The sequence below is a fragment of the Papio anubis genome, chromosome 5 (assembly GCF_008728515.1).
Source record: "Papio anubis isolate 15944 chromosome 5, Panubis1.0, whole genome shotgun sequence".
Lineage (NCBI taxonomy): Eukaryota > Metazoa > Chordata > Mammalia > Primates > Cercopithecidae > Papio > Papio anubis.
This window is the reverse complement of record NC_044980.1, coordinates 172,330,345-172,356,296: the sequence shown is the minus strand read 5'-3', so window position 1 is coordinate 172,356,296 and position 25,952 is coordinate 172,330,345. Positions and strand designations below refer to the sequence as shown.

At 48.7% G+C, this 25,952-nt stretch overlaps 1 protein-coding gene across 1 annotated transcript in view; it reads right to left on the bottom strand.

The window, feature by feature from the left end:
- Window positions 1–1,917: 1,917 nt before the first annotated feature.
- Window positions 1,918–25,952, bottom strand: part of MAML1 (mastermind like transcriptional coactivator 1) — a 53,321-nt gene continuing 29,286 nt past the window's right edge. Inside the window, 4 exon segments of the mRNA XM_031666687.1 lie at window positions 1,918–5,286; window positions 7,923–8,019; window positions 10,403–10,642; window positions 12,770–14,185. Of these exon segments, the coding sequence (XP_031522547.1) occupies window positions 4,304–5,286; window positions 7,923–8,019; window positions 10,403–10,642; window positions 12,770–14,185 (2,736 nt within the window). The 3' untranslated portion in view covers window positions 1,918–4,303.

The following is a 25,952-nucleotide window of genomic DNA, read 5'->3' as shown; positions in this document are numbered from 1 at the left end:
TTGAAGTGATCTTCCCACCTCAGCCTCCTGAGTAGCTGGCACCACAGGTGTGTGCTACCATGCCTTTTTTTCTTTTTTCAGAGACAGGGTCTCTCTATGTTGCCCAGGCTGGTCTCAGTGATCCTCCCACCTTGGCCTCCCAAAGTGCTGTGATTAGGCCTATGTTGTGTGTCACTTTCTTAACAGACTTACATTGCTACCATATCTACAGTAGTCTGTGGCCCATCCCAGCCTCTGCAGCCCTACTGCCCTCTATCTCATTACCTGGCTTTAGTTCTCCCTAACACTTACCTGACCTGTGTGATAACTCCTTCCCATGAGACCGTGAGCTCTGCGGTGTAGGAACTTTGCCTTCCTGTACTGCTGCAATTTCTGCCATATTCCCCGCCTCTAGGGCAATGCCTGGCCGCAGCAAGTTCTCCCTAAACATTTGCCGAGTCGAACTGTCCCTTACCGAGTCCTCCTCCATCACCCGCAAGCCTGGCTGCTGACCTGGAGACTCGGGTGGTGGCAGGCTGCAGGGATCTGGAACTGCCTGGGCCTTGCCACTACTGAGGCCTGGCCGTCCGACGTCTCCTTTGATTCTGAAAGTTACTGGGAACCTTAAAAATGGGCTGTAGGGAAATAACTTAAAGGATTATATTAGCCAGATTTCTTTTCTACTGGCTTACAAGTTAAGAGCCCCAACAAAACCATTATTCCAAATGACTACGTCCAACACCTTCATAAATATTTTAAACGACTGCATCCTATCTCATGGAGTGGAAGCACCAGTTTGCTTAACCAACCCCCTAGGGGAGCAGTTCGGCGTCTCGTAAGTTTCTGCGATTGTAAACAGCAATACTAAGAACGCCACTGTGCTGTACCTTTTTCTGTACCCAGAGTCATTTTCAAGGATGGCTTCTCAGAATTACAACTGCCCAGGCAGACACAGCACGAACATTTTAAGGAGCTTGATAACGTCTACAAAATTTCTTCCCACAAAAAATCATACAGCAGCCAGCCTCCCATACTGTAGCCAGCACCAGGCGCCGCTCAGCACTGTGCATCTCACAGGCAGAGCCACTCACTTCTGTTCTCATTTGCGTTTCTGGATCACTGCACATAACGTGCATTCTTAGCCAAGAATTCACAGGGAGTCTCCAGAGTTTTCCTCCTTTACTGTGCCTTCTATGGCAAGGCCACGAACACTGTTTCCTGTGTGTCACAGATGTCTTTCCCCTTTTTATTAGCGTAATCTAGCTTTCTGAGTCTATCGTGGCATGTCTCCTCGCTGTGATCTCCTGAAGGCCGTTCTTCTCTGCCCTTTGAGGAACTCCAGCTTCTCCCAGGCTGCCCTGCTCCCTGCTCCCAGCAAAGCAGAGCAGGGAGAGTTCTGAGGTGAGGGGCCTCATTCACCCTTTCAGTCCAGGCTGCATCATCTGGTCCCCTTTCACAGTGTGCCATGCCACAGCGCACCGTTCTTACAATTAAAAAAGGCGAAAACCAAGCTGTATGCTGAAGAGAAACCAAATAGGGCATGCAGCAAACAGACTCAGGGGCAAACCTAACGGTTCTACATGAAGCACGAGAAGCACCCAGCAGCTAAGACAGCAGAGCCATCCGGTCCAGCTCCCCTCCGTCAGCTGCATGGACGCCCGTTGAGTCCCAGGGCACAGGCTGCTTTCTCAGGGTGATGCTAGCTCTAATTTAGTATCTATCAGCAGATAACAGAAGCTCCTCTGAGGCTTCAATCAAACCAACTCCCACCCAACAATGTGCAATAAGAAAGCAGCTAAATCTATGACTCAATGGGCAGTTCTTTAAAAATAAAAATAATAATAAAAAAACAAGAAAAGCAAGCAGCTAAATTACAAAAGAAAACCAATCCCCAAACTTCTGCCAGCAGACCCCAGGTGACGTCAAATACAAAGGTTGTTTCCATACTAGCAAAATACTTTATTTTTATAATGATAAAACAAGGAAAGTAAAGATTTCTTTTTGGTGTATACCAGAGTTAAGGGCAGTAGAACAATACGGGGATTAATAGGACTTTTATGCACTTTTGATGACAATAAAAAGTTAACAATGCCAACCGTTTGCCATGAAACTCATCGTAGCCCCCAACACACACATATAAAGGACCATAGTTTTAAAATCTATAAAAGTAAAAAATATACAGTTGGAAGCTCTAGCGCTTATTCCATCTTTCATATAAAATTGTAAACATTTATTTACACAAAGCAAATGTGTATAACAAAAGTCTGAGCACCCTTTTCTTCTGAGTCGTGGCTCCTGGAAGACGGGGCTGTGCACAGAAGCAAAGTCATCTCCTCCCCTGACTCCCGAAAACCAGATTCATAAATAAAGCCATGGGCAGCTCCCTGGGGGGACCCCAAGAATCACATTTTATTGCTATGACACTGCAGCAAGTGAGGAGCCCACTGTGTCGCCGGCCCCAGGACTAAGGCAGAGTGCAGGGCCAGTAAGCCCTGGGGACAGGGGTGGGAGACGGGGCAGCAGCCAGATGGGGTCAAGAGAGGAACAAGGATCCACAACCAGCCTTCAGCCAATTTTTGGGAGAAAAGCCGCTGAGGTCACCCTCTTCCCCTTCAGATTGGGGAACTCGCTCAGAGGGTGGAATTTTCACTGGCTTTATGATTTACCCCTTCTTTGAGAGCTAAACTGAGTACATGGAAAAGTTAGGGAAGGTGTTTTGAGGAGAAATGGCCGACATACCACCTGGGGTGGCAAATGGCTATTAGAAAAAAAGATCTGAGGGTCCAAGTACCCCCAGTGAGAAAGGCACTGCTGGTGCAAAATAACTACCAATGTGTGTACAACCTCTCGTTCCCTCACCGCGACTCAGGCTGGTTGCATGAATATTTTCCTTGGCTCAATTCTTCACACAGTACTCCTGAATGATCCATTTGGAGACTCCAGGGAAATAAAAACGGGGTTGCAGTTTCTCCATAGAACACTCTGTATCTAAGCCACTTTTCAGCATTCTCTTTTCTCTCCACCATTCTGTGTAAAAGGGTCTCACCCTGTGCTTACCACTTTCGTTACGGGGAAGTGCTCTCTCCATCTTCGTTTTCCAAAAACAGCTCACATGTCATATTCTATTTTGTGAACCCTCAGCTTAGTCAAGTCCACTTGAATCTTTAGAAAGGATGTCTTAGTGTTATAAAGCAATCTCTTTAAAAAGTGCAAGTCATCTGACATGGGAGTGGCAGAAGTTGTCAAACAAAGTGGAATTGCTTCCTCTGGGCCGGCCTGCGGCCTCCTTCCCCAAAACCTTTATGCCAGGGTTCCCTTAGGAATTCTAAGACTCTTGCTTTCCCCCTCCAATGGAGTAAATAATTGTTTTCCATTTGGGCTGCAGAGAGGAAGGAGAGGCAGACAGAAAGGCCACGGGTAAAGACATCTGTGCGCAACTGCACAGTGACCAGCTCCCACCATGGGCAACATACACGTTCAGAGAAACTGCAGAAGGTGGGGAGACGTAATACTCCAGGACACAGGACCCCCACATCTCTCCCTTGCATATGTAGCCTGGGTCCTGCTGCCAGGACGTGGGAGGAAGGGATTCCAGGGGGCCTTGGGAGGGAGGAGGAGCTGCTAGGAAGACCCTAGCTGTGTCACCCGACCTGCTATTCCATGCCTCCTGTCCCTTTTTGGCATACGCAGTCAACAGCCTGCACTTAGGGAAATAATTTTCCAGTGGCCTCCTTCTCCCCTGAAAGCTGACAAAGAGCAGAAACAAAAAAGGCTCTTAATCAAAAGGAAACCCTAGGTTTCCAATGCCACTTAATTGATTTAAACCATCACCTATCCTAATCTGTTTAAAAACCTTTTGTAAAAAAATTTAAAAATCTTTTCTATGCTACAAATTGCAAATAATTCTGCTATATAAAGTTTCAACAAAAACTTGTCCCTAACACTGGGGTAAGTGGAGAAATCTTGGATAAAATCACCATGATGGCACAGATTTTTATAAGCCTGATATCGTGGGGTTTCACTGTTGTTACTGTTGGTTTTTTGGTCATTTGGATAGAAAACCACCTTTAGAACCCTATCCTGCTGTCCCAACACCAGGTACTGATGCCAGCAGATGGGCTGGGGCCAGCCCGATGGACCGCAAGTGCTGGCCTGAGGGGCGCAGCCACGGACCCTGCCCAGGGCCAGGCCTCACCTGGAGCTTGGGCTCTACTGCCCAGCTCCCCAGGCCATGGGCTTTTGGTCCAAAGTAGTTGCTCTTTCTTTGAATCTGAGAAGAAAAATATAGGATGAATGAACACTAAAAACACTACAAATCCTTCCATTACTGAGACCCTAACAGGTCGTCCAAATCATTCATCCACTCCTCTGAAGTCCTGTTCTTCAGCAGGGAGTCGATCAGGTCGGTGTGTCCAGCCACACTAGAGAGCCCACTGCCACCTGGCTGCCCGCTGTAGGCAAAAGGCAGCTCCTGGCCCGCGGTCCGCACAGGGTAGGCCTGGGTACAGTGCAGCCCTGCCCGACCGCCCATCTGTGAGGCAGGGCTCTGGCTGAAGGCCCCCAGCTCAGGCCCTGCTGGACTCAGGCCAGGCAAGCCCTGCTGAGGGGCCGTTGGGGGTGGTGCTGGGGCAGGGGCGCTGGTCCTCTGCTGTGCACTCACTGGGGGCAGCAAGGACCCCACTGCAGCTGCTGAGCTCATGGGAGCCATGGGCCTGTTGGGCACTGCCTGGGAGAACTGCGGGCTAGACATTTTCAGGTGGGCCTGCTGCTGCATGTGGAAACTGGAGGCTGCAGTGAAGGGACTCACGTTGCTGTTCCCCGGGGTCTGGCCACTCAGGGTCGGCATTCCCTGATGCTGCCAGGAGGAATTCTGGCCTCCCATGGCTGGTGACACCCTTGGGACCGGCGGCTTTGTTAAGCCAGGGTTCAGGGTCCCCTTATTGTGCTGCTGGGAGAGGCCAGAGCTTCCCAGAGAGTTCTGCCCATAGGCAGCTGAGACGGAGGTGTTCTGGCCCACGCCGGTCTGCCGTGGAATGTGGGCATGTCCATTGGTGGCCTGTGGCGGGGGCTGGGCAACTATCTGGGTTATGCCAGAAGCCATGCCATAGAGGCTGCTCTGAGGCATGTTTTGGGAGCCAGGGAACTGAGCCACACCCCGGTCCTGTTGGCCTGAGTTTGCAGGGAGAGAGGAAACTGAAGCATGTCCAGGGCCCATCTGCATCAGATTCCCAGCCTGAGGGAACACTCGAGGACAGCTGGAGTTGGATGGACCCAAGGTGTTCATGCCGGGCACGGCAGCAGAGGACCCTACAAGACAGAGAAGAGTCTGGCAGTCAGGAGTGGACCACCACGGGGCCCCTCTGAGACCTGAGCCACAGCACCAGAAGTCTCATGTTCACAGCACACTGGGAAGAGGGCCCTGGGGACCACGGGGCAGAAAGCCTCCCACAGGTGGAATGGAGGACTGGTCTCTGAAACAATGATGGGGTTCAGAAAGGCACAGAGGAAGGGCAAAGCCCCAGGGGAGAGAAAACCAGTGACCTGCTTCATTTAACTTTCAAGCACCCACCAAATTTCTGCTCTGTGGGGACCCTGTGGTGGGCACTGGGGACTCTGAGGTGGGCCCAACGCAAGATCTGCCTCTGGGAGGCAAAGTTAGCACATGGCATGATGGGGTGTGATGGGGCACACCTGGCCAGCAGGCTGCAGGGTGCAGGCCAGAAGCCCTGGCATCTGGGAAGCCTTGGGGAAGGCTTCAGAGAGACGGTGATGAATCCACTGGGTTTACAATCACATAAATTTAGCAATTTAACAGTTTGGGGAAAAAGAGCATTCCAGGCAAGTGTGTGCAAACGCAGAGTCAGAAAAAGGCATCTGGGTGGGAAACTTTCAGAGGCTGGCCGTGGCCAGGGTATGGAGATAGTGGCCAGCTGATTACATATAAAACGGAAGAGCTAGTTCCGGCCAGATAGGGAAGAGCTGTGGATGGCGTATGAATAACGGGGTTGTGGCTGGGCACGGTGGCTCATGCCTGTAATCCCAGTACTTTGGGAGGCCGAGACAGGAGAATCACGAGGTCAGGAGATCAAGACCATACTGCCCCAAACATGGTGAAACCCTGCCTCCACTAAAAATACAAAAATTAGCTGGGTGTGGTGGCGCACGCCCCCAGCTACTCGGGAGGCTGAGGCAGGAGAACTGCTTGAGCCCCGGAGGCGGAGGCTGCAATGAGCCGAGATCATGCCTCTGCACTCCAGCCTGGGCGAAAGCAAGACTCTGTCTCCAAACAAACAGACAAAAAAAGAATGGCGTTGTAAAGCCCAAGAGTGGCTGGACTGAGAGTGCGGCTGAGACCATGCTGGAAGAGGCTGTTCAGTCATGGAGATGAGGGGGGGCAGACTATGTGGGAATGGGGGGTGGAGGCGCAGGACTGTGTGACAACATCTCACCAGACAATATACCATCTTATGTCACACGATTTATACTATGAAATGACAAGATGGCCAAGGGAGGGAGAAGTCACAGGAAATTACCAGATCTTCACTGAGTACCCACTCTGTGCTGTGCTGGAGAGATAGCAGAGGATGGAACAGAAAGCACCCCTGTGCTCAGGGAACTGCTGTCTAGGCCTCCTGGCTTAAGCAATAGACACATGGCAACACCATTAACTGAAATAGGTTTTGTGGGTAGGAGAGTCATTGTTCAGGGATTGGCCGTAACTCAGTGCTTTTTTCTTCTTCCTCTCTACTAGCAACTATATAATAAAAATTGGGGCCGGGCACGGCGGCTCACGCCTGTAATCCCAATACTGTGGGAGGCTGAGGCCAGCGGATCACGAGGTCAGGTGTACAAGGCCAGCCTGGCCAACATGGTGAAACCCCGTCTCTACTAAAAACACAAAAATTAGCCGGGTGTGGTGGCAGGCACTTGTAATCCCAGCTACTTGAGAGGCTGAGGCAGGAGAATTGCTTGAACCTAGGAGGTGGAGGTTGCAGTGAGCCAAGATCTTGCCACGCACTACAGCCGGAGTGACAGACCAAGACTCTGTCTCAAAACAACAACAACAAAATTGGATTGAGGAAAAGAGGAGAGCTGAAACAGGCTATTTCATTCCCATCAATAATCCACAAAATGTCAGATGGGTTTGAAGGCAGAAAACACAGGTCAGGCCCATGCTTCTGAGATGCCTGCAGATTTCAACCCCATGTTGACCCCAGGTAGCACAAACATGAAAGCGCACCCGGTCTCCTCTAGGACACACAGCTGTGGTCAGTCTCTCTGGGACCCTTTGTAGCAAGATCCCAAATAAGGAAAACCAGAGGTTTCTAGGACATTCCGAGAGGAGCTAGGAGGGCGGGCAGACCAGAACTTACTGTATCCATTCCCTGAAATCTCTGGGCATTTCTGGAGGGATGGCCTATGAAGTTCCCTGGCACATCTCAGAGGCGACAGCTAGACTCAAGTGTGCTTCCTGCCCTTTTCTGGCTGACTGTCCACTAGTGATGCTGCCATCTGTGATACTCAGTGAGCAGACAGGAGGAGAGAAAGAAGCCAAAGGCCACGCAAGTGCATTAAGTCCTTATCTGGAAGATAGGAGAGTCAATTTTTTGAACACATAAAAGCAGAAGCAAAGAACTTTCTTAAGAATTACAGAAGCTATTTCCTGTTGATAAGATGTCCTCCAGCTAGAAGTGATTTTGCTTCAGAAAACTGTACAGCCAGGGACCTAGCAAAGGTAGTTCTAGTGGTCTGCCTCTGTGCCCTCTTCTCCTGATGCCGTGCAGTAACTAGAAAACCAGGCCCCTTAGGCAAACTGAGGTGTATATGAGGACAATGCATGCGTTTGATGAAGTCAAGGCATAGAGCTGGCCAGACAGCAGGGATTCAACTAGCACCAAGCAGCGGCCTCCCCTGTCCCTGCTCCTCACGCAGACACCCCCTACCTGTGAACTGTCCAACCTGCTGTGGGAAGCTGCCTTGTGTCGGGTCTTGGTACTGGGGTGGTGGGCGGGTCAGATGGCGCTGAAACTGTTGCTTCTCCTAGAAAATGCCAAGAACCACAAAATAAAACCAACATATAACAAAATCCAAAACACATGGAGTGAGGGAGGTCAGAGAAGAGTAACTTACCCAAGTTTGTTACTCACAAATGGGCTCCTGTGGAAATAGTGCTGATTTCATTTTGGGGTTTTTAAATAGTATGAAACAGATCTAGGAAGCAATGACTTTTTTTAAAGGTAGGTATATCTGTTTTTAAAAAATGGACAGCCAATTAGGAAAATGCAAATCACAGCTACCATGAGATCCCACTAGGATGGCCAGAATCAAATTCAGTTGATAACAAGCGGCTGGTGAGGATGTAGAGAAACCAGCACCCTCATACACTGCTGGTGAGAATGTAAAATGAGACAGCCTGTGGGAAACAGTCTGACAGTTCCTCCAAAGGTTAAACATAAAAATTACCATGTGATCCAGCAATTCCACTCCCAGGTATCTACCCAAGAAAAATGAAAACAGATGTCTATATGAAAACTTGTACATGAATGTTCACAGCAGCAATACTCATTAACAGCCCAAACAAGAAACCCAAATGTTCATCAACAGATGAATGAATAAAATGTAACATATCCGGCTGGGTGCGGTGACTCACACCTGTAATCCCAGCACTTTGGGAGGCCGAGGCAGGCAGATCATGAAGTCAGGAGATCGAGACCATCCTGGCTAACACAGTAAAACCCCATCTCTACTAAAAAAATACAAAAAATTAGCCGGGCATGGTGGTGGGTGCCTGTAGTCCCAGCAACTTGGGAGGCTGAGGCTGGAAAATGGTGTGAACCCAGGAGGCGGAGTTTGTAGTGAGCCGAGTTCACATCACTGCACTTCAGCCTGGGCGACAGTGAGACTCCGTCTCAAAAACAAACAAACAAAGGGCAAACTAACAAACAAAAAATCCATACAATGGAATATTTAATTATCAAGAGGAATGAATTGCTGTTACATAGTACATGATTGAAAATGACATGACATAAATATAAAATGTCCAGAACAAATTTTTTTTTTTTTTTTGAGGTGGAGTCTCGCTCTGTCGCCCAGGCTGGAGTACAGTGGCGTGATCTGGGCTCACTGCAAGCTCCGCCTCCCGGGTTCACGCCATTCTCCTGCCTCAGCCTCCCGAGTAGCTGGGACTACAGGTACCCGCGGCCACGCCCGGCTAATTTTTTTGTATTTTTAGTAGAGACGGGGTTTCACCGTGTTAGCCAGGATGGTCTCCATCTCCTGACCTCGGCCTCCCAAAGTGCTGGGATTCCAGGCGTGAGCCCCCGCGCCTGGCCCAGAGCAGACAGTTACAGAGACAGAAAGTGGCTCAGGAGCTGGAGGGGCCGGGTGGCTGGGAGAATGGCTGCTCATGGGTATGGGATTTGTTTTAGGGTAACGAAAATGTTTTCTAAAATGGATTGTGGTAATGGCTGCACAGCTCTGTGATATACTAAAAATGACTAAATTGTTCACTTAAGTGGGTGAAGTATATGTTGTGTGAATTACATTGCAATAAAGCTGCTTTTTTTAAAGGCAGAACTGAGGCAATGATTGTCCTCAATGAACTTCACTATCTGGAGCCAGTTCTTATGTCTTAAAGATGTAATTTAAGGCCGGGCGCGGTGGCTCACGCCTGCAATCTCAGCACTTTGGGAGGCCAAGATGGGTGAATCACTTGAGGTCAGGAGTTTAAGACCAGCCTGGCCAACATGGTGAAACCCCATCTCTACTAAAAACACAAAAATTAGCCAGGCAGGGTGGCTCTCACCTGTAGTCCCAGCTACTTGGGAGGCTGCGGCAAGAGAATTGCATGAACCCCAAGGTGGAGGTTGCAGTGAGCTGAGATCGCGCCACTGCAGTCCAGCCTGGATGACAGAGCAAAACTCTGTCTCAAAAAAAAAAAAAAAACAACTCGCACTCGCACTCGCAACCCTTAATGCCTGCACACTACATTTGGTAACCAAGCGAGTGAACTGTGTGCCCTTCAGGGATAACTTCACTTCCCTCTTCTCGTTCTGGATTATAACAGGCTCTGTAAGGGCAGCAAAGCTGACCCCATAGTGGACTGACAGACACGTGAGCTCAGTGGCTTGGAAGCTGCTGACCAGAAACATGGGAAAATGTCCCTTCCACAAACAGTTTTAGCCCCAGAGTCTGTCTTGAGTACTCTCCACTAAGTGACACACAGCAGCTTCTGACATAAGACTACCCCCGTCGGAGAAATGCCACATTCCTGGAAAGGGGTTTTTAAAAGGCAAAGCACTCTAACGACAGGCAAGAAAGTCAGTGCAAATCCACACACACGAGCAGAAGGTGTGACTGCAGCAGTGACTCAGGGTGCAGGCAAAGGTGGGAAGTGGTGGTTTCCTTCCACCTTTCTTTTTACCTGTTCTGCCAGAAGGTGCTGTTGCCTCTGAAGGAACTGCTGTTGCTGTAAATGCTTTTGCTGCTGCTCCCTTTGTTTCTGCTGGTCCAAAAGCAACTGATGCTGCTTCATTACAGCGGCCTGTTGCTGGCTGCTGAGATAGGGGGAGCTGTTGTGGGAGCTGGCCACGGACACGGCAGGCGGCTGGGTCCCAACACTGGCAGCCTGGGCTGGCACCGGGACACTGGAAGGGTTCTGCTCCTGTCAACACAGATAGAGGACTGTGAAGTCTCTAAGCTCTGATCAGACCAAATAAGCTCCATCCAGTGAGAGTCTCATTCAAGGTTCACTCTCTTGAAGCCAAGTCTCTGCTTCCCTTCTGACCTCCAACAACCATCCCATAGGGCTGGGGCACAGACCAAAAGTGATGACATCTGAGCATAGAGGAACCCAGCAACCAACAATTACTCCACACGTGTAAATTTTGCTCCCAGTGACTCACCAGTGACAAAGGTATGGTTTTACATTAAGCATATGTAAGCTTTCATATTTGCACACGATAGTTCCAGTAAGCAATCAAGGCTTATAAATGCTCCCTCATCAGGACATCTGAGTGCAGAGGGGGCCAAGAGGGGAAGAATACTTTTTTTTTCCTTTGAGACGGAGTTTCACTCTTATTGCCCAGGCTGGACTGCAATGGCGCGATCTCGGCTCACCGCAACCTCTGCCTCCCCGCAATCTCTACCTCCCAAATTCAAGCGATTCCCCTGCCTCAGCCTCCTGAGTAGCTGGGATTACAGGCATGCACCACCATGCCCGGCTAATTTCGTATGCTTAGTAGAGATGGGGTTTCTCCATGTTGGTCAGGCTGGTCTCGAACTTCTGACCTCAGGTGATCTGCCCACCTCGGCCTCTCAAAGTGCTATGATTACAGGTGTGAGCCACCACGCCTGGCCTAGGGGAAGAATACTTTGAAGGGGGCTTTGGTCAATGGAGACCACTCTGCCCCATGTGCATAAACCTTAGATTTGGAGCTATCTCTGAACGACCTGAAACTGTCCATCTGTACAAGCATTTTACTGGAAGAGACTGCTTAGCTTTTGTCAAATACCCATCCTCAAAAAATACTGAGTATCAATGAGAACTTTAACAGATATTCTGTCAGTACACAGACCAAAGGTGAGAGTCACGTCAAAGGCTACCACAATACTATCCCATCATTACTGACATTTAGAAGAAAAGGGGAAAACTCAGCAGAAGATAGGCAAAAAGCAATCATTATTTAAACCAGTTAAACTTGTTGTGCTCCTTTCTAGTTATTCATTCTAAGATTCTGTGGTATAATTTCTTCACTCTAGTCACCAGAAGCTTAAGAACTACTGAGAGAGCTTCGTAAGGAGCAAAGTGCCGGTACCCAAATGACAAGCACCCTCACTGCGCAGCCATCTTTCTTCAGGCGTTTAATGGCGTGAGACATCTTACTGGCTGAAATAAGTGGAATTATCAGCATTGGGAGATGCTTAAACTGCTTACAGTTTTTGGCTATTGGAAATAACCACACAATGAATATCTTGGATATAACTTTTTCTTTTATTTTGGATTATTTCTTTAGATCAACTTGTAAGGTATATAGTGTCAATGCATATGAACATTTTACAGCATGTGAAAAATATGTAATGTCAAATGACTTCCCAAAAGCAGTGAGCTCATTTACACACTCTCATCAGTACAGGAGTGTGTCTATGTCCTCATGATATTACTAGCACTGGGCTTTTTAATTCGCAAAATTTCAGCATGTATTACAAATTCACAAAGGTGTTCACTGCAGGCTTATCTGCAGTAGTAGAAAACAGGAAACAACCCAAAGGGCCATTTTCCATTTGATGCTACCAGGCTTTAGAACCATGATGAAGTAACCACAGAGCTGAGCTGTGCTGGGAAGCAGCACGTGCCTAAAATGTTATAAGCTTACCAAAAATTAGGGAATTTTGTACATGGAGATCTGAAAGGTAGTTAAAAAAAAAAAAAAAAAAGCCAGGCCTCTAAGAAGCACGTTAAATGTAATCTTTATCTGCAAAGCACAGCCACAAATTACTTAATTTAAATCCTATGGCATGAAACAGACACTGGACTCAATGCAGGTGATTCCTCAAACCTTTGTGTAGTTAAAAATCCAGCTATGCTAGGGAACTTTACCCTATTTTTTATTAAGAACCAACCCTGGTTTATTTTATAAATTTCCACTCCCAAGAGAAGCAAAGGATGACAGCAGCTATTCCCTCCTCCCTCTTCCCACAACTACCTCGGACCCAATTAACATCCAAAGTAGCGAGTAACCTCACTGAAGCACCTGCAGCAGAGGAACAGAAAGCGAAGGCTCACACTTACCTGGCCAGGTGGAACGAGTGATCGGAAAGGCATATTTCCTGGCTTTGGCTTCATCAGAAACAGTGAGTTCTGCTCGTGACTCAGATGGGACAGCTGCTGGGGAAGATAAGCCATCAAGGCTGGCTTGCTCTGGCCAGACCCCGGGCTGCCTTGCCCACAGTCCGCTTTGTAATGAGAAAGGGGTTTTGTATTGCCGTAGTCCAGCACAGACCCTGGGTTATTCACAGAGTTCTGATTCAAGTTACTCGGTGGCTGGTGACTCAGCAGGTTCACATGGCTGGGCTGGAGGTAGGGGCCTCCGGGCCGAGGGGAACTCTTATTCACACTAGGCATCATGAGCAGTTTGGAGTTAGTGAACTCTTGCTTGTAGCTGGAAGGGCTGGCAGGCTTCTCCATGGGGTAAGGGACATCTAAGGAACTGTGGGAGGGCCCTGTCTGCTGCCATGTGGACATCTGGCCCGGGGCTGGTGCCGGGGTGGCCTGCTGTGGGTTCTGGAGCATCTGCTCGCGCTTCTGCTTGGCAGCGATCTGCTGGAGCTGGTGGGCAGAGGACAGCTCTGAGGCCCCTCCTGGGCCTTGACTGGGCAATACCACACTTGCAAGGGCTCTTTGTGCGTTCTGGGCCTGGGCTGATGCCGGCATCAGGTTTGGACTGGGATTGTCCGCCCCGGGCTGACCAGAGGTGTGGAATAAGGTTTGGGAGCCCCCTAGGCTGGGGGAATCTGTACTCACAGGGGCAGAGGAAGGCCCCAGAAAGGTCTGCCCTGCAGACCCGGCCCTCACTTGTGGAGAGCCTAACTGTTCTTGCTCAAAGGCTGCTGGAGAGAATTCCGTTTTAATATTAATGTCCTGTGCCAAGGGGGTTTGTGTGGCAGAGCCAGAAGACTCTGGGTCCTTCTTCTCCTCAAAGTCTTCATTAAACAGGTCCTTCATGTCTTCATCGGGCACCGACCTATTCAGCTCCTCGATGAGCTCCTTCCACTCCTGCTCGTTAAGGTTGAGGTCTGGCATGAGGTTGCTTTGCGATATGGAGCCGACAGTCCCAGTGATCATGCAAGGCAGGTCTTCGACAGGCTCCTGCTTCAGTTCTTTATTCAGGCTCAGAGGAAATGACTCACTGGGGTTACTGCCTCCGTTCAAGTGGAGGCTCGAGTCAGCCAGACACTTTTTGTTGAGAGAGTCTAGCCCCAGAGAGTGCTTCCCACTGGACTGCAGGGCATCTGCTCCAGAAGGCTTGTCAGGCTGACCGAGGGGGGAGGCTGGAGGCAATCCATTGGAAGAGACGGCAACTCCCAGAGGGGCCTCCCGGCGAGTCTTCTTATGCCCAGGAAAGAGGTCCCCGTAGCCATTCTGTTGATCACCATTCTGAGGGGAAGTGGTGCTGTCAAGATTCCTCTTAACTGTATCATGAAGATGCTGAAAAACATTGAAAAGAATGACTTAGATACATATGAATTTGCTCTGCTGTGACAGTAACAAGCCAAGGGCTGACATCCCTGCAATGCTCGCCAGTGGGTTCTGCTTGCATAGTTTACACTCCTACTTCTGGGGACACACCTCCATTTTCCCTGACGGTCCTGTACCTGGCCAGTCAGAACTGAGGTCTAGCTAAAGTGCTTCTGCAGTCCTCTTTCTACAGGAGACAGGCATGAGGCTGCCCACAGCCATCTCATCTGGAGGTATGCCCAAGAATGGAGCCAACGAAAAAAGGCCAGAGATTACACACACACACACACACACACACACACATATATATATATATATACACTTTTTTTTTTTTTTAGATAGAGCCTTGCTCTGCCGCCAGGCTGGGTGGAGTGTGGTGGTACAATCTTGGCTCACAGAAACCTCCACCTCCTGGGTTCAATCAATTCTCGTGCCTCAACCTCCAAAGTAGCTGGGATTACAGATGTGTGCCACCATGCCCAGCTAACTTTTGTTATTTTTTGGTAGGGACAGGGTTTCACCATGTTGGCCAGGCTGGTCACAAACTCCTGGCCTCAAGTGATTCACCTGCCTCAGCCTCCCAAAGTGCTGGGATTACAGGTGTGAGCCACCGTGCCCGGCCGGCCCCTCACTACTTCTTATTGGGACTATTTGCTTGAACACAATCATGTCTAGCTGACACTGTGACTCTGCTTCCCACTTCCTCCTCGATGGATTCATGCCACTAAAGTTAAGATTCTGCCTTGTGCCAGAGACAAGTGCTGTGGGGAACATAAAGACAAACTAGGCAGCTCCTCCTCTCGTGGGCTTTCAGGACACAGGACGTACACAGACATGGCCACAGACTGAGAGCAGCACACAGTAAGTACTCTGGGAGTTCAGGGGCAGCGACTTTAAGATGAGAACATGTCAGAAGGGATGGGAAGGGAAAAGAAGATGGAATCGTTCTACTACTTCCTCAGCTGCATGTGCTGCAGTCAGGACTCAACTCCACTGCCCAGAGGAGGTGCCTATGCTCAGCCTCTGAACACACGCTGCTCCTTTCCTGTGTTTACTTATTACGTTTTTGTCCTTTATCCCCCACCCCCGGTACCATCCCCCCTTCCCATAAACTCTAAGCATCTATAGCATGTTATTAGAAAATGTTCCAAGTAATAGCCCTCATTACTATGTTTAGACAGGATTCAGAGGAGACAGGGAGCCCCCTGTGCTAGCTTCTCCGGCTGCAGAGAAGGGCCACGTGACTCTCCACACCAACCCCAGGAGCCCAGGTGAAGTGCCCTGGCCTGGGTGTTCCACCTGCAACTCCACGGGCATCAGTTCTCAACAGCAGACTACCCACTGGACACCAGGGAGGACCATTTTCTCAGCCTCTAATCCCCAATTCTAATGTTCGTGTTTCTTCTTTTCCCCACATCGACATTTGCTTTTTTCTTAACTGTTAAAGCTGACTACACAGTGCTCTATAAATCCTAGCCAAGTCAGTATTTTAAAAAATCCATGTATGGGTAACTAAGTCGGTCTGAAAAAAAAAAAAAAATCGCAGGAATGCCTGACAAATGGCACTGCAGGGCAGAGGTAAGCCACAATCCTAGAACTCAGGAACACCGCCCCACAGCTGCAGGACGTTTGCTTTCCTTTCACGCAGGTTCTTCTGCTTTCTGCTGCCACCTAGGGGTGGAAGGGAACCATGCACATAAAACAGACCCTTTTTAAAACCCATTATTTGAAAAGTTTTCCTTGTGGAAGGTAAATTCATACCCATTTAAATGGTCAGAGGAAATAAAAATTAGTTGCTAAAATTTCCTTGATTTTCATCTTTTCTACCATTTTCTTTTTTTCTTTTTTTTTTTTTTGAGACAGTGTCTTGCTCTGTCGCCCAGGCTGGAGTGCAGTGGCGCTACCTGGGCTTGCTGCAAATTCCGCCTCCCGGGTTCATGCCATTCTCCTGCCTCAGCCTCCCGAGTAGCTGGGACTACAGATGCCGCCACCACGCCCGGCTAATATTTTGTATTTTTTTTTTTTTTTTTTTTTTGAGACGGAGTCTTGCTCTGTCGCCCAGGCTGGAGTACGGTGGCACGATCTCGGCTCACTGCAAGCTCCGCCTCCCGGGTTCACACCATTCTCCTGCCTCAGTCTCCGAGTAGCTGGGACCACAGGCGCCCGCCACCACGTCCGGCTAATTTTTTTTTTTTATATGTTTAGTAGAGACGGGGTTTCACTGTGTTAGCCAGGATGGTCTCGATCTGCTGACCTCGTGATCCACCCACCTCGGCCTCCCAAAGTGCTGGGATTACAGGCGTGAGCCACCGTGCCCGGCCAAGTTTTTGTATTTTTATAGAGACGGGGTTTCACCATGTTAGCCAGGATGGTCTCAATCTCCTGACCTCGTGATCCGCCTCCCTCGGCCTCCCAAAGTGCTGGGATTACAGGCATGAGCCACGCGCCCGGCCTCCTTTTCTACCGTTTTCTTTTGTTCCACAGTGCCAGGTCTGGGCTATCTGTAAATCTGGGAGCTCAGTTTTCCATTTTCCAAGGAGGAAAAAAGAAAGAAATCTAAAGGGTCAAGGCACTTGATGAGTCAGCTGGTTGTCTCAGATTAGAAACAGAATCTTTTTTGCCCTAGCAATTACAAAAGCTACCACTCCCTCATTCAATACCCACATGCAAACAGCTGCAGACAACTTCCAATGTAACAACTCAATTTTGTAATACCTATTGCTTTTAACCAAAGGAAACAGTAGGCCATTTTCTCAACTACTCACAAAATTCAACTGGAATAATGTAGGTGGGGATAGGAGTGTGTAATGTGGTGGCCCCCGCAGATTTTTAAGCCCTGAGCATTTGCAGGTGTCTGATATGCAGGGCAAAGATGAGTAAGCCTTGGAGCCTGAACTCCAAGAATTACAATACAGATAGGAAAACAGCCTGAACAGATTACAAGTTATGTAAGAACAAACACAGAAGGTGCTGTAAAGCAATACTAACTGGCTGCCATGTATAAATATGGCAGCCTGCTCCAGCGCATCTGGTACTTCTGGGTGCTCAGCTCAAAGGTTCCTGTTGTAACTACTGAAGAGTTTCTGTAGTGTACAGGGTTCCAGGAGGACCCAGTCCTGGGAGATAATATGACCAGATGCTCGTGGTCAGCTGGAGAACCACGTGTGCTCAGCCTTCCACCAAGACACCCTGCTGACTAACTCCCATCCTAGCCTGTGCCAGCTCCCTCCCTGGGAGGCCACACTCTCCAGGTGCCACCTGCCATCCTCTGCTCTGGGAGAGGAGCTCCAGGATACCACCACTGCTCTGAATCAAGCTGGAGCTGGCCACACCTTTTGGACTCCTAAGCAGCAACCTGTCAGTCTCTCACCCACCATGCACTGGCCTTACAGGAAGCATAATCCTTCGTCTAGTCTCCACTTCCTCCTTCTTCAACCACCCACCACTACAATCCCAGAATGCTTTGTGGCCAAACTCACCAAAAAACGACAACACCTACATGCTTCCACTCTGAGCTGACAGACACAGCTGCTGAAGACACGCGTGGTTCTCTCATCAGTGGTCCTTACGCACTGGCAGCCAATGCCACTGTCTAGCCCTACTCATCAGGAAATTTGCTTTTCCTCCTGCCTCCTCTTTTACCTTGTCATCCTCCTGTCAGCAAAACTCCACCAGTTCCTACCCCTTAGAGCCAGCACCTTGATCTATGGCAATATGGATTACATTCCTGGCTAATGTGGAAATCGATGGGATGTGGGGAAAAGGAAGGGAGGAGTTGAGAACTGCTTTCTCCAAGGCCAGCAATGATCTTCCTACTGCTATACACAGGCCATATTTTCAGTCCTTCCTTTCCCTCTCTCCCTGCACTCCCTTCCTCTCCCTCTTATCATCTCTTATTAATTCCATCTTTATTATTATTACTGAGACGGAGTTTCGCTCTTGTCGCCCAGGTTGGAGTGCAATCCCAGCTCACTGCAACCTCTGCCTCCCGGGTTCAAGTGATTCTCCTGCCTCAGCCTCACAAGCAGCTGGGATTACAGGCATGTGCCACCACGTCCAGCTAATTTTGTATTTTTAGTAGAGATGGGGTTTCACCATGTTGACCAGGCTGGTCTCAAACTCCTGACCTCAGGTGATCCGCCCGCCTTGGCCTCTCAAAGTGCTGGGATTACAGGTGTGAGGCACCTCACCTGGCCCTTTATCAATTTTTTTTAAGGGCTGAAGTGATCCTCCTGCCTCAGCATCCTGAGTAGCTGGGACCACAGGCATGAACCACCATGCCTGGCTAATATTTTTGCTTTTGTGGAGACAGGAGTCTCACTATGTTGTCCAGGCTAGTCTCAAATTCCTGGGCTGAAGCGACCCTCCTGCCTCAGCCTCCTAAAGTGCTGGGATTACAGGTGTGAGTCACTGCACCTGGCCTCCTTCCATCTTTTTTTTTTTTTTTTTGAGACGGAGACCCGCTCTGTCAACCAGGCTGGAGTGCAGTGGCGTGATCTCGGCTCACTGCAAGTTCCTTCTTCCGGGTTCACGCCATTCTCCTGCCTCAGCCTCCCGAGTAGCTGGGACTACAGGTGCCCCCCAACACACCCGGCTGACTTTTTGTATTTTTAGTATAGACGAGGTTTCACCGTGTTAGCCAGGATGGTCTCGATCTCCTGACCTCGTGATCTGCCCGCCTCGGCCTCCCACAGTGCTGGGATCACAGGCGTGAGCCACCGCGCCCGGCCTGCTTCCATCTTTAAAGTTCCCTTTTTCTTTACCACTTTTCTTGCATTCTCTTCTGCTTCCATGGTTGGTTGTTTCTAGTATCCTTTAAGAAGTCTCCCCTTCTGCCCTTCTATCAAACAGTCCAGTCCTCTCCCCCTTTCACTCTACATACCCTACCTGAGAGACTTCACACATTCCCATGCCTTCCGATTCCCAGGACTGAACATCACACTCAAACAAACTCACAGCCCTCCCTGCTGTGCACCATGCTGGGGTCCTGCGGCTGGCTTTCAGCTTATAGCTTCTCAAACGTGCCTGCTCAGTGTTGCTCGGGGCCTCTGCACCTGCTCTTCTCTTTGTCCAGAGCACCTCTTCCCTCTAACCTTTCTGGGGATGACTCAGCTTCTAATTCAGGTGGCTTATCTCCTCCATCATCCACATCACCTACCACCCACACCACAGTACTTTCTTGTTGATCCCCTCACCAGGGTGCACTCATCTAGTGTCAGGGCCTAGCCCGACACTAGAATGCCAAGCAGAGACCCCGGTGCCTCAGACAGTGTCCAGCACTTGAAAGGTGTCTGTGAAAAAATGTGCCATCTCATACCCCACCTCTGCAGAGCTCTTACTCCTGTCTATCCAAAGACCTACTGAGCCCCTCTCTACTTGAGTGATGACTCAGATGACATCTGTCCAAAGCTGAGGCCAGCCTCTCTCCAGCCCTGTTTTCTCCCCTTTCCTCTGTTCCTACATAAGACTTTCACTACCAGCCGCCCTGTCACATAAACCAGAAACCAGACAGCCTCCTTTCCGTTCCTCCTCAGACCATGCATACAGTCGGTACGCAAGTCCTATGGAGTCTACCTCCTTAACATTTCTTGAACCTACCCACTTCTCTCCATTCGTTAACACCCATTTCTCTCACTTGAATTATTTGAACCATGTGTTGAGACCCCGCCCTCCCAACCTGTGTTCCTCATCAGAGTCAGAGGGACTCCACCAGCATGGCCACTGGGACTCCACCAGAGGGCAGGACTTAAAACATCAGAAGTTTTTAAGGCAATAATTGTTAACTATTGGCAATTCCAACCCAATCCCATGGTCAACATTTCTCTCCCAGCACCCTGTATGTCCACAGGACAGTCAGGAGCCCTGACCCTCTCTTCAGGTAAAGTAGGTCCATTTCATGCAACACTCAAGTTTTCAATGACTTGAGGAAGGGAAATCCATGTCAGGTGGCAACTTGTTACTTTGATAAAGCACACATCTGAACCAACTGCTGTAGGAACAAGTCCTGACTTAAGTCATGTGCTTGCTGACCTCTCATTTCCAGTTACTTATGATGTATTCCCAGTTAATTATTATTAACCTATTATTCCCAGTTAATTCAGGATCTCACTCAACCTTTTTAAAAACTACCCTAGAGGATGAGCATCATTGTTCCTGTTTTATTGCCAGTGTAACTGAGAAAATTACACAAGATTTCCCAAGGTTTGATGTCTCAAGAAGGATCCCTTCTGAATGTTGGGGGTCTGCTGTCGACAGACCCCATTTGTCAGAAGACAACTGGTGACTTACACTTCCGAGAGTGATGCCAAAAGAGAAGCTTGCATATCAAACACCAGCAGCAGGACGGAGTGAGTCAGTTTCAAACTGTACAAAAAGGAGCACCTTCCCCTAAGTGAAGCACAGATACCCAGCAAGGTGTCATTACCAGAAAAATGAACTGTGCTATGATGAAATACCACATACTAGTGCCACAAACGATCTTTGTAATTTTTTTTTTTTTTTTTTTTTTGAGATGGAGTCTTGCTCTGTCACCCTGGTTGGAGTGCAGTGGCACGATCTTGGCTCGCTGCAACCTCTGCAGGTTCAAACTATTCTTCTGCCTCAGCCTCCCAGGTAGCTGGGACTACAGGCATGCGCCACCATGCCTGGCTGATTTTTGTATTTTGAGTAGAGACGGGGTTTCACCATGTTGGCCAGGCTGGTCTTTAATTCCCGACCTCAAGTGATCCGCCCACCTTGGTCTCCCAAAGTGCTGGGATTATAGGTGTGAGCCACCGCGCTGGGCCAGTAAAATATTTTTTAAAAAGAAAAAAAAGAAATGGTCGGGTGTGGTGGCTCACACCTATAATCCCAACACTTTGGGAGGATAAGGCAGGAGGATCACTTGAACCCAGGAGTTCAAGACCAGCCTGGGCAACATAGTGAGACCCCATCTCTAAAAAGAAAAATAATTAGCCAGGCACAGTGGTGTATATCTGTAGTCCCAGCTATTCGGGAGGCTGAGGTAAGAGGAACACTTGAGCCCAGGAGGGAGGTTGCAGTGAGCCATGATTGTGCCACTGCACTCCAGCTTGGGGGACAGAGAAAGACCCTGTTCATAAAAAAAAAAAAAAAAAGAAAGAAAGAAAATCAAAGAACTGTCTATAAGTTCTAAAATTCCTGCTAGTAAAATTCCCACTTTTAAAGACATTATTTGTCTTACTAGTTTGGAATAGTCACTGATTTAGAATACAAACAACTCACCATGATGAGAACTAAAGATCTCTATAAGCTCCATTTCTGTCACTGAATCCACTTGTCGAGGACACAGAGAAGGTAAGTTCCAGTTCTGGCATTTTCCAGAAAACTCTATAGTTTGGTGCCTAAACATTTTCACATCATCTTTTTAAATTTAAACATTTTCGAAATAATTATACATTCACAGGAAGTGGCAAAGATAGTACAGCGAGGTCCTGTGCACCCTTCACCCAGTTTCCCCCAATGATTGTATTTTATGTAATTACAGCACAATATCAAACCCAGGAATCTGATATGGTATAATGCACGTGTATAGTTCTATGTGCATATAACCATCACCCTTTTTTAATAGAAAGTTTTTAAAGAGCTTTTTAAAAAAGCAAAGCTATGTAAGCATTTAACAATACAATCTCTTTCTGCAGAATAATCAAAGTTAGAATTCACTGAGAAACAAAATTGTTAAACAGATTGATTCTCGTGCTTGGCAGTCAGTACATTCTCTTCACTACAGAAAAACTAATTTGGGAAACCAATGAGGCTCAGAAGGTTGCTTGATGGACATGAAAACAATGCAGGCAATTGCCAACTAGATGTGTGATGTTAAGACACAATCCATTTAGAATCTGAAGATGGCTGGGTTAGATGATCTAGAGTTCCACTGGCTTTAAAAGTCCACATTGCTACACGGTTTTTTTTTGTTTTTTGTTTTTTTTGAGAGGAGTCTTGCTCTGTCACCCAGGCTGGAGTCCAGTGGCACCATTCCGGCTCACTGCAACTTCTGCCTCCAAGGTTCAAGTGATTCTCCTGCCTCAGCCTTCCAAGTAGCTAGGACTACAGGCACGCGCCACCATGCCTGGCTAATTTTTGCATTTTTAGTAGAGACGGGGTTTCACCATGTTGGCCAGGCTGGTCTTCAACTCCTGACCTCAAGCAATCTGCCTGTCTCGGCCTCCAAAAGTGCTGGGATTACAGGTGTGAGCCACCACACCTGGCCCACATTGCTATCCTTCTAATACCAATTTTTACTCTGAACAAGGAGATGCTCTCTGGGGCCCATAGAGCACTTACTCACCAAAGTCCTCCTATACAGCAGATACTGCTCGGTGCAGGCTGTGTATAAATTAACAGTAAATAGAGTGCAAGTTATTATTCAAACTTCACAGCCGGGCACAGTGGCTCACGCCTGTAATCCCAGCACTTTAAGAGGCTGTGGGTGGGTGGTTTGCTTGAGCCCAGGAGTTCAAGACCAGCCTGGGCAACATGGCAAAACCCGGTCTCTAGAAACAAATACAAAAATGGCCGGGCGCGGTGGCTCATGCACGTAATCCCAGCACTTTGGGAGGCCAAGGCAGGCGCATCACAAGATCAGGAATTCAAGACCAGCCTGGCCAATATGGTGAAACTCCATCTCTACTAAAAATACAAAAATTAGCTGGGCGTGGTGGTGTGTGCCTGTAATACCAGCTACTTAGGAGGCTGAGACAGGAGAATTTTTTCAATCTGGGAGGCACAGGTGGCAGGGAGTGGAGATTGCGCCACCGCACTCCAGCCTGGGTAAGAGTGTGAGACTCTGTCTAAAAAAAAAAAAAAAGAAAAAAGAAAAAGAAAAAATACAAAAATTAGCCAGGCATGGTGGCACGCACCGGTAGTCACAACTACTCAGGAGGCTGAGGTAGGAGAAAGGCTTCAGTCCAAGAAGCAGAGGCTGCAGTGAGCCAAGATCATGCCACTGCACTCCAGCCTGGCCCTGTCTCAAACAAAACAAAATGAAACAAAACAAAAAACAAACAAAAAGACCCCCAAATTCACTAGGCTTTTACTATATTCTAGGCAGGGTAACTAAGCCCAGGGATAAGAAGATGAAGACATGCTGACCTGCCTCCTCCTCTGGGATGGGATGGAGGAGCTACAGAGGTGGAGTCTTAGGGAAGGAAGCAGGAGGGAGGGCAGGACAGTGTAGGGATGGCAGGAAGACTTCCCTGAGTTAGGGTTCTTCTTCAGGGAAACACAAGAGTCCTCTGGAGGGGAGGAAGGCATTCTGGGCTAAGAGGCAAAGGCAAAAATGCACAAATGAGCACTGTGTGGGAACGGGCGGAGGCGGCAAGCAGAACAGCAGCAGTAGTTTCCGTTGCCGACATGTCGAGCACAACCGGGAGTGTGCTGCGAGAGAGGCTGGGAATGATCACTATGGCCCCAAAATGTCATTTAAAGGAAGATTTCAAAATATGCAATCTAGAATGAACAGTATAATGAACCCCCATGCAAACATCATGCAACTGAAAAAATATTAGGATTTGGCCAATTTGGTTTCATTCCTACCTCCCTCCACTGGACAACTGGATTATTTAAAAAACAAATACGGCCAGGCGCGGTGGCTCATGCCTGTAATCCCAGCAGTCTGGGAGGCGGAGGCAGGCGGATCACGAGGTCAGATCGAGACCATCCTGGCTAACACGGTGAAACCCTGTCTCTACTAAAAAATACAAAAAATTAGCCGGGCATAGTGGTGGGCGCCTGTAGTCCCAGCTACTAGGGAGGCTGAGGCAGGAGAATGGCGTGGACCCGGGAGGCGGAGCTTGCAGTGAGCCAAGATCGTGCCCCTGCACTCCAGCACTCCAGCCTGGGTGACAGAGCAAGACTCCGTCTCAAAAATAAATAAATAAATAAAATAAAAAACAAATCCCAAAGACGATACCATTTAGAAATACATATTTCTCAGTATGTATCTCTAAAAAGAACCCTTAGCTGGGTGTGATGGTTCAAGCCTGTAATCCCAGCACTTTGGGAGGCCGAGGGGGGTGGATCACAAGGTCAGGAGTTCAAGACCAGCCTGGCCAAGATGGTGAAACCCTGTCTCTACTAAAAATACAAAGTTAGCCGGGCGTGGTAGCAGGCGCCTGTAATCCCAGCTACTTGGGAGGCTGAAGCAGAGAACTGCTTGAACCCGGGAGGCGGAGGTTGCAGTGAGCTGAGATCAGCCACTCCAGTCTGGGCAACAGAGAGACTTCGTCTGGAAAAAAACCAAAAAACTCTTGGCTGGGCGCACTGACTCCTGCCTGTAATCCCAGCGCTTTGGGAGGCCAAGGCCGGCAGATCACAAGGTCAAGAGTTCGAGACCAGCCTCGCCACAACATGGTGGAAACCCCGCCTAAAAATACAAAAATTAGCTGGGCAAGTGATGCATGCCTGTAAAGTCCCAGCTACCGAGGAGGCTGAGGCAGGAGAATTGCTTGAACCTGGGAGGTGGAGGTTGCAGTGAGCCAAGACCATGCCACTGTACTCCAGCCTGGGCAACACAGAGGCCTATCTCAAAATAAATAAATAAATAAACAAATGACCAGTTTGCAGCGAGGCAGAGCCTCCTTCCATTGTTCAGGTTATATGGTGGAGCAAGGATTGCCTCACTGTGGTGCTCGATCTTCGCTCCACGCTTATTTCCACCAGTTCTCCTCATAGAGTTGACTACAGGTGCTCATCATTTCATTCCGCTACATTTTTTGTATTTTGTTATAGATGGTGTTTTTCACTATCTGATTTTGACGGTGATCGCCTCTGTTCCTCAAAGTGCCGGGATCGCTAAGGTCGGTTTTACCGCTACCGCTATTCTTGGCCGCTGGCCCACGCCTGCAATCCCAGCACTTTGGGAGGCCCAGGAGGCTGGATCACTTGCGTCAGGAGACTCCAGGACCCATCCTACAAATACGTGAAACCCCATCTCTACTAAAAAATACAAAAAATTAGCCGGGGGTGGTGGCGGGCGCCTGTGGTCCCATCTACTCGGGAGGCTGAGGCAGGAAAATGGCGTGAACCCGGGAGGCAGAGCTTGCAGTGAGCCGAGATGGCGCCACTGCTCTCCAGCCTGGGCCACAGAGCGAGACTCCGTCTCCAAAAAAAAAAAAAAAAAAGTGTATACAACATCATGATACCATTATTATACCTAAAACATTAACAATTCTTTTTCATCACTACCTCACACCCATTAGGATGGCTACAATAAAACAACAACAAGAAGAACCTGAAAATAACAAGTACTGGCGAACATGTGGAGAAACTGAACTTTGGTGCACAGTTAGTGGGAATGTAAAATGGGGCAGCTGCTGTGGAAAAGTGTGGCTGTTCCTCAAAAACTGAAAAACAGAATTATCATATACTAGCCAGGAATTCTACCTCTGAGTATCCACCCAAAAGAACTGACAGCAAGAATGCAGAGAGGGATCTGTAACCCTTTGTGTGCAGCAACACTATTCATAACAGCCAAAAAAGAGAAGCAATCCAAGTGCCCATAAATACTTGACTGGATTAAAACATGTGATATAGGCCAGGCGTGGTGTCTCAAGCCTATAATCCCAGCACCCTGGGAGGCCAAGGTGGGTGGATCACCTGAGCTCAGGAGTTCAAGACCAGCATGGCCAATATGGCAAAACTGTCTCTAGAAAACAAACAAACAAACAAACACAAAAAAATAGCCAGGTGAGGTGGAGGTTGCAGTGTGTTGAGATGG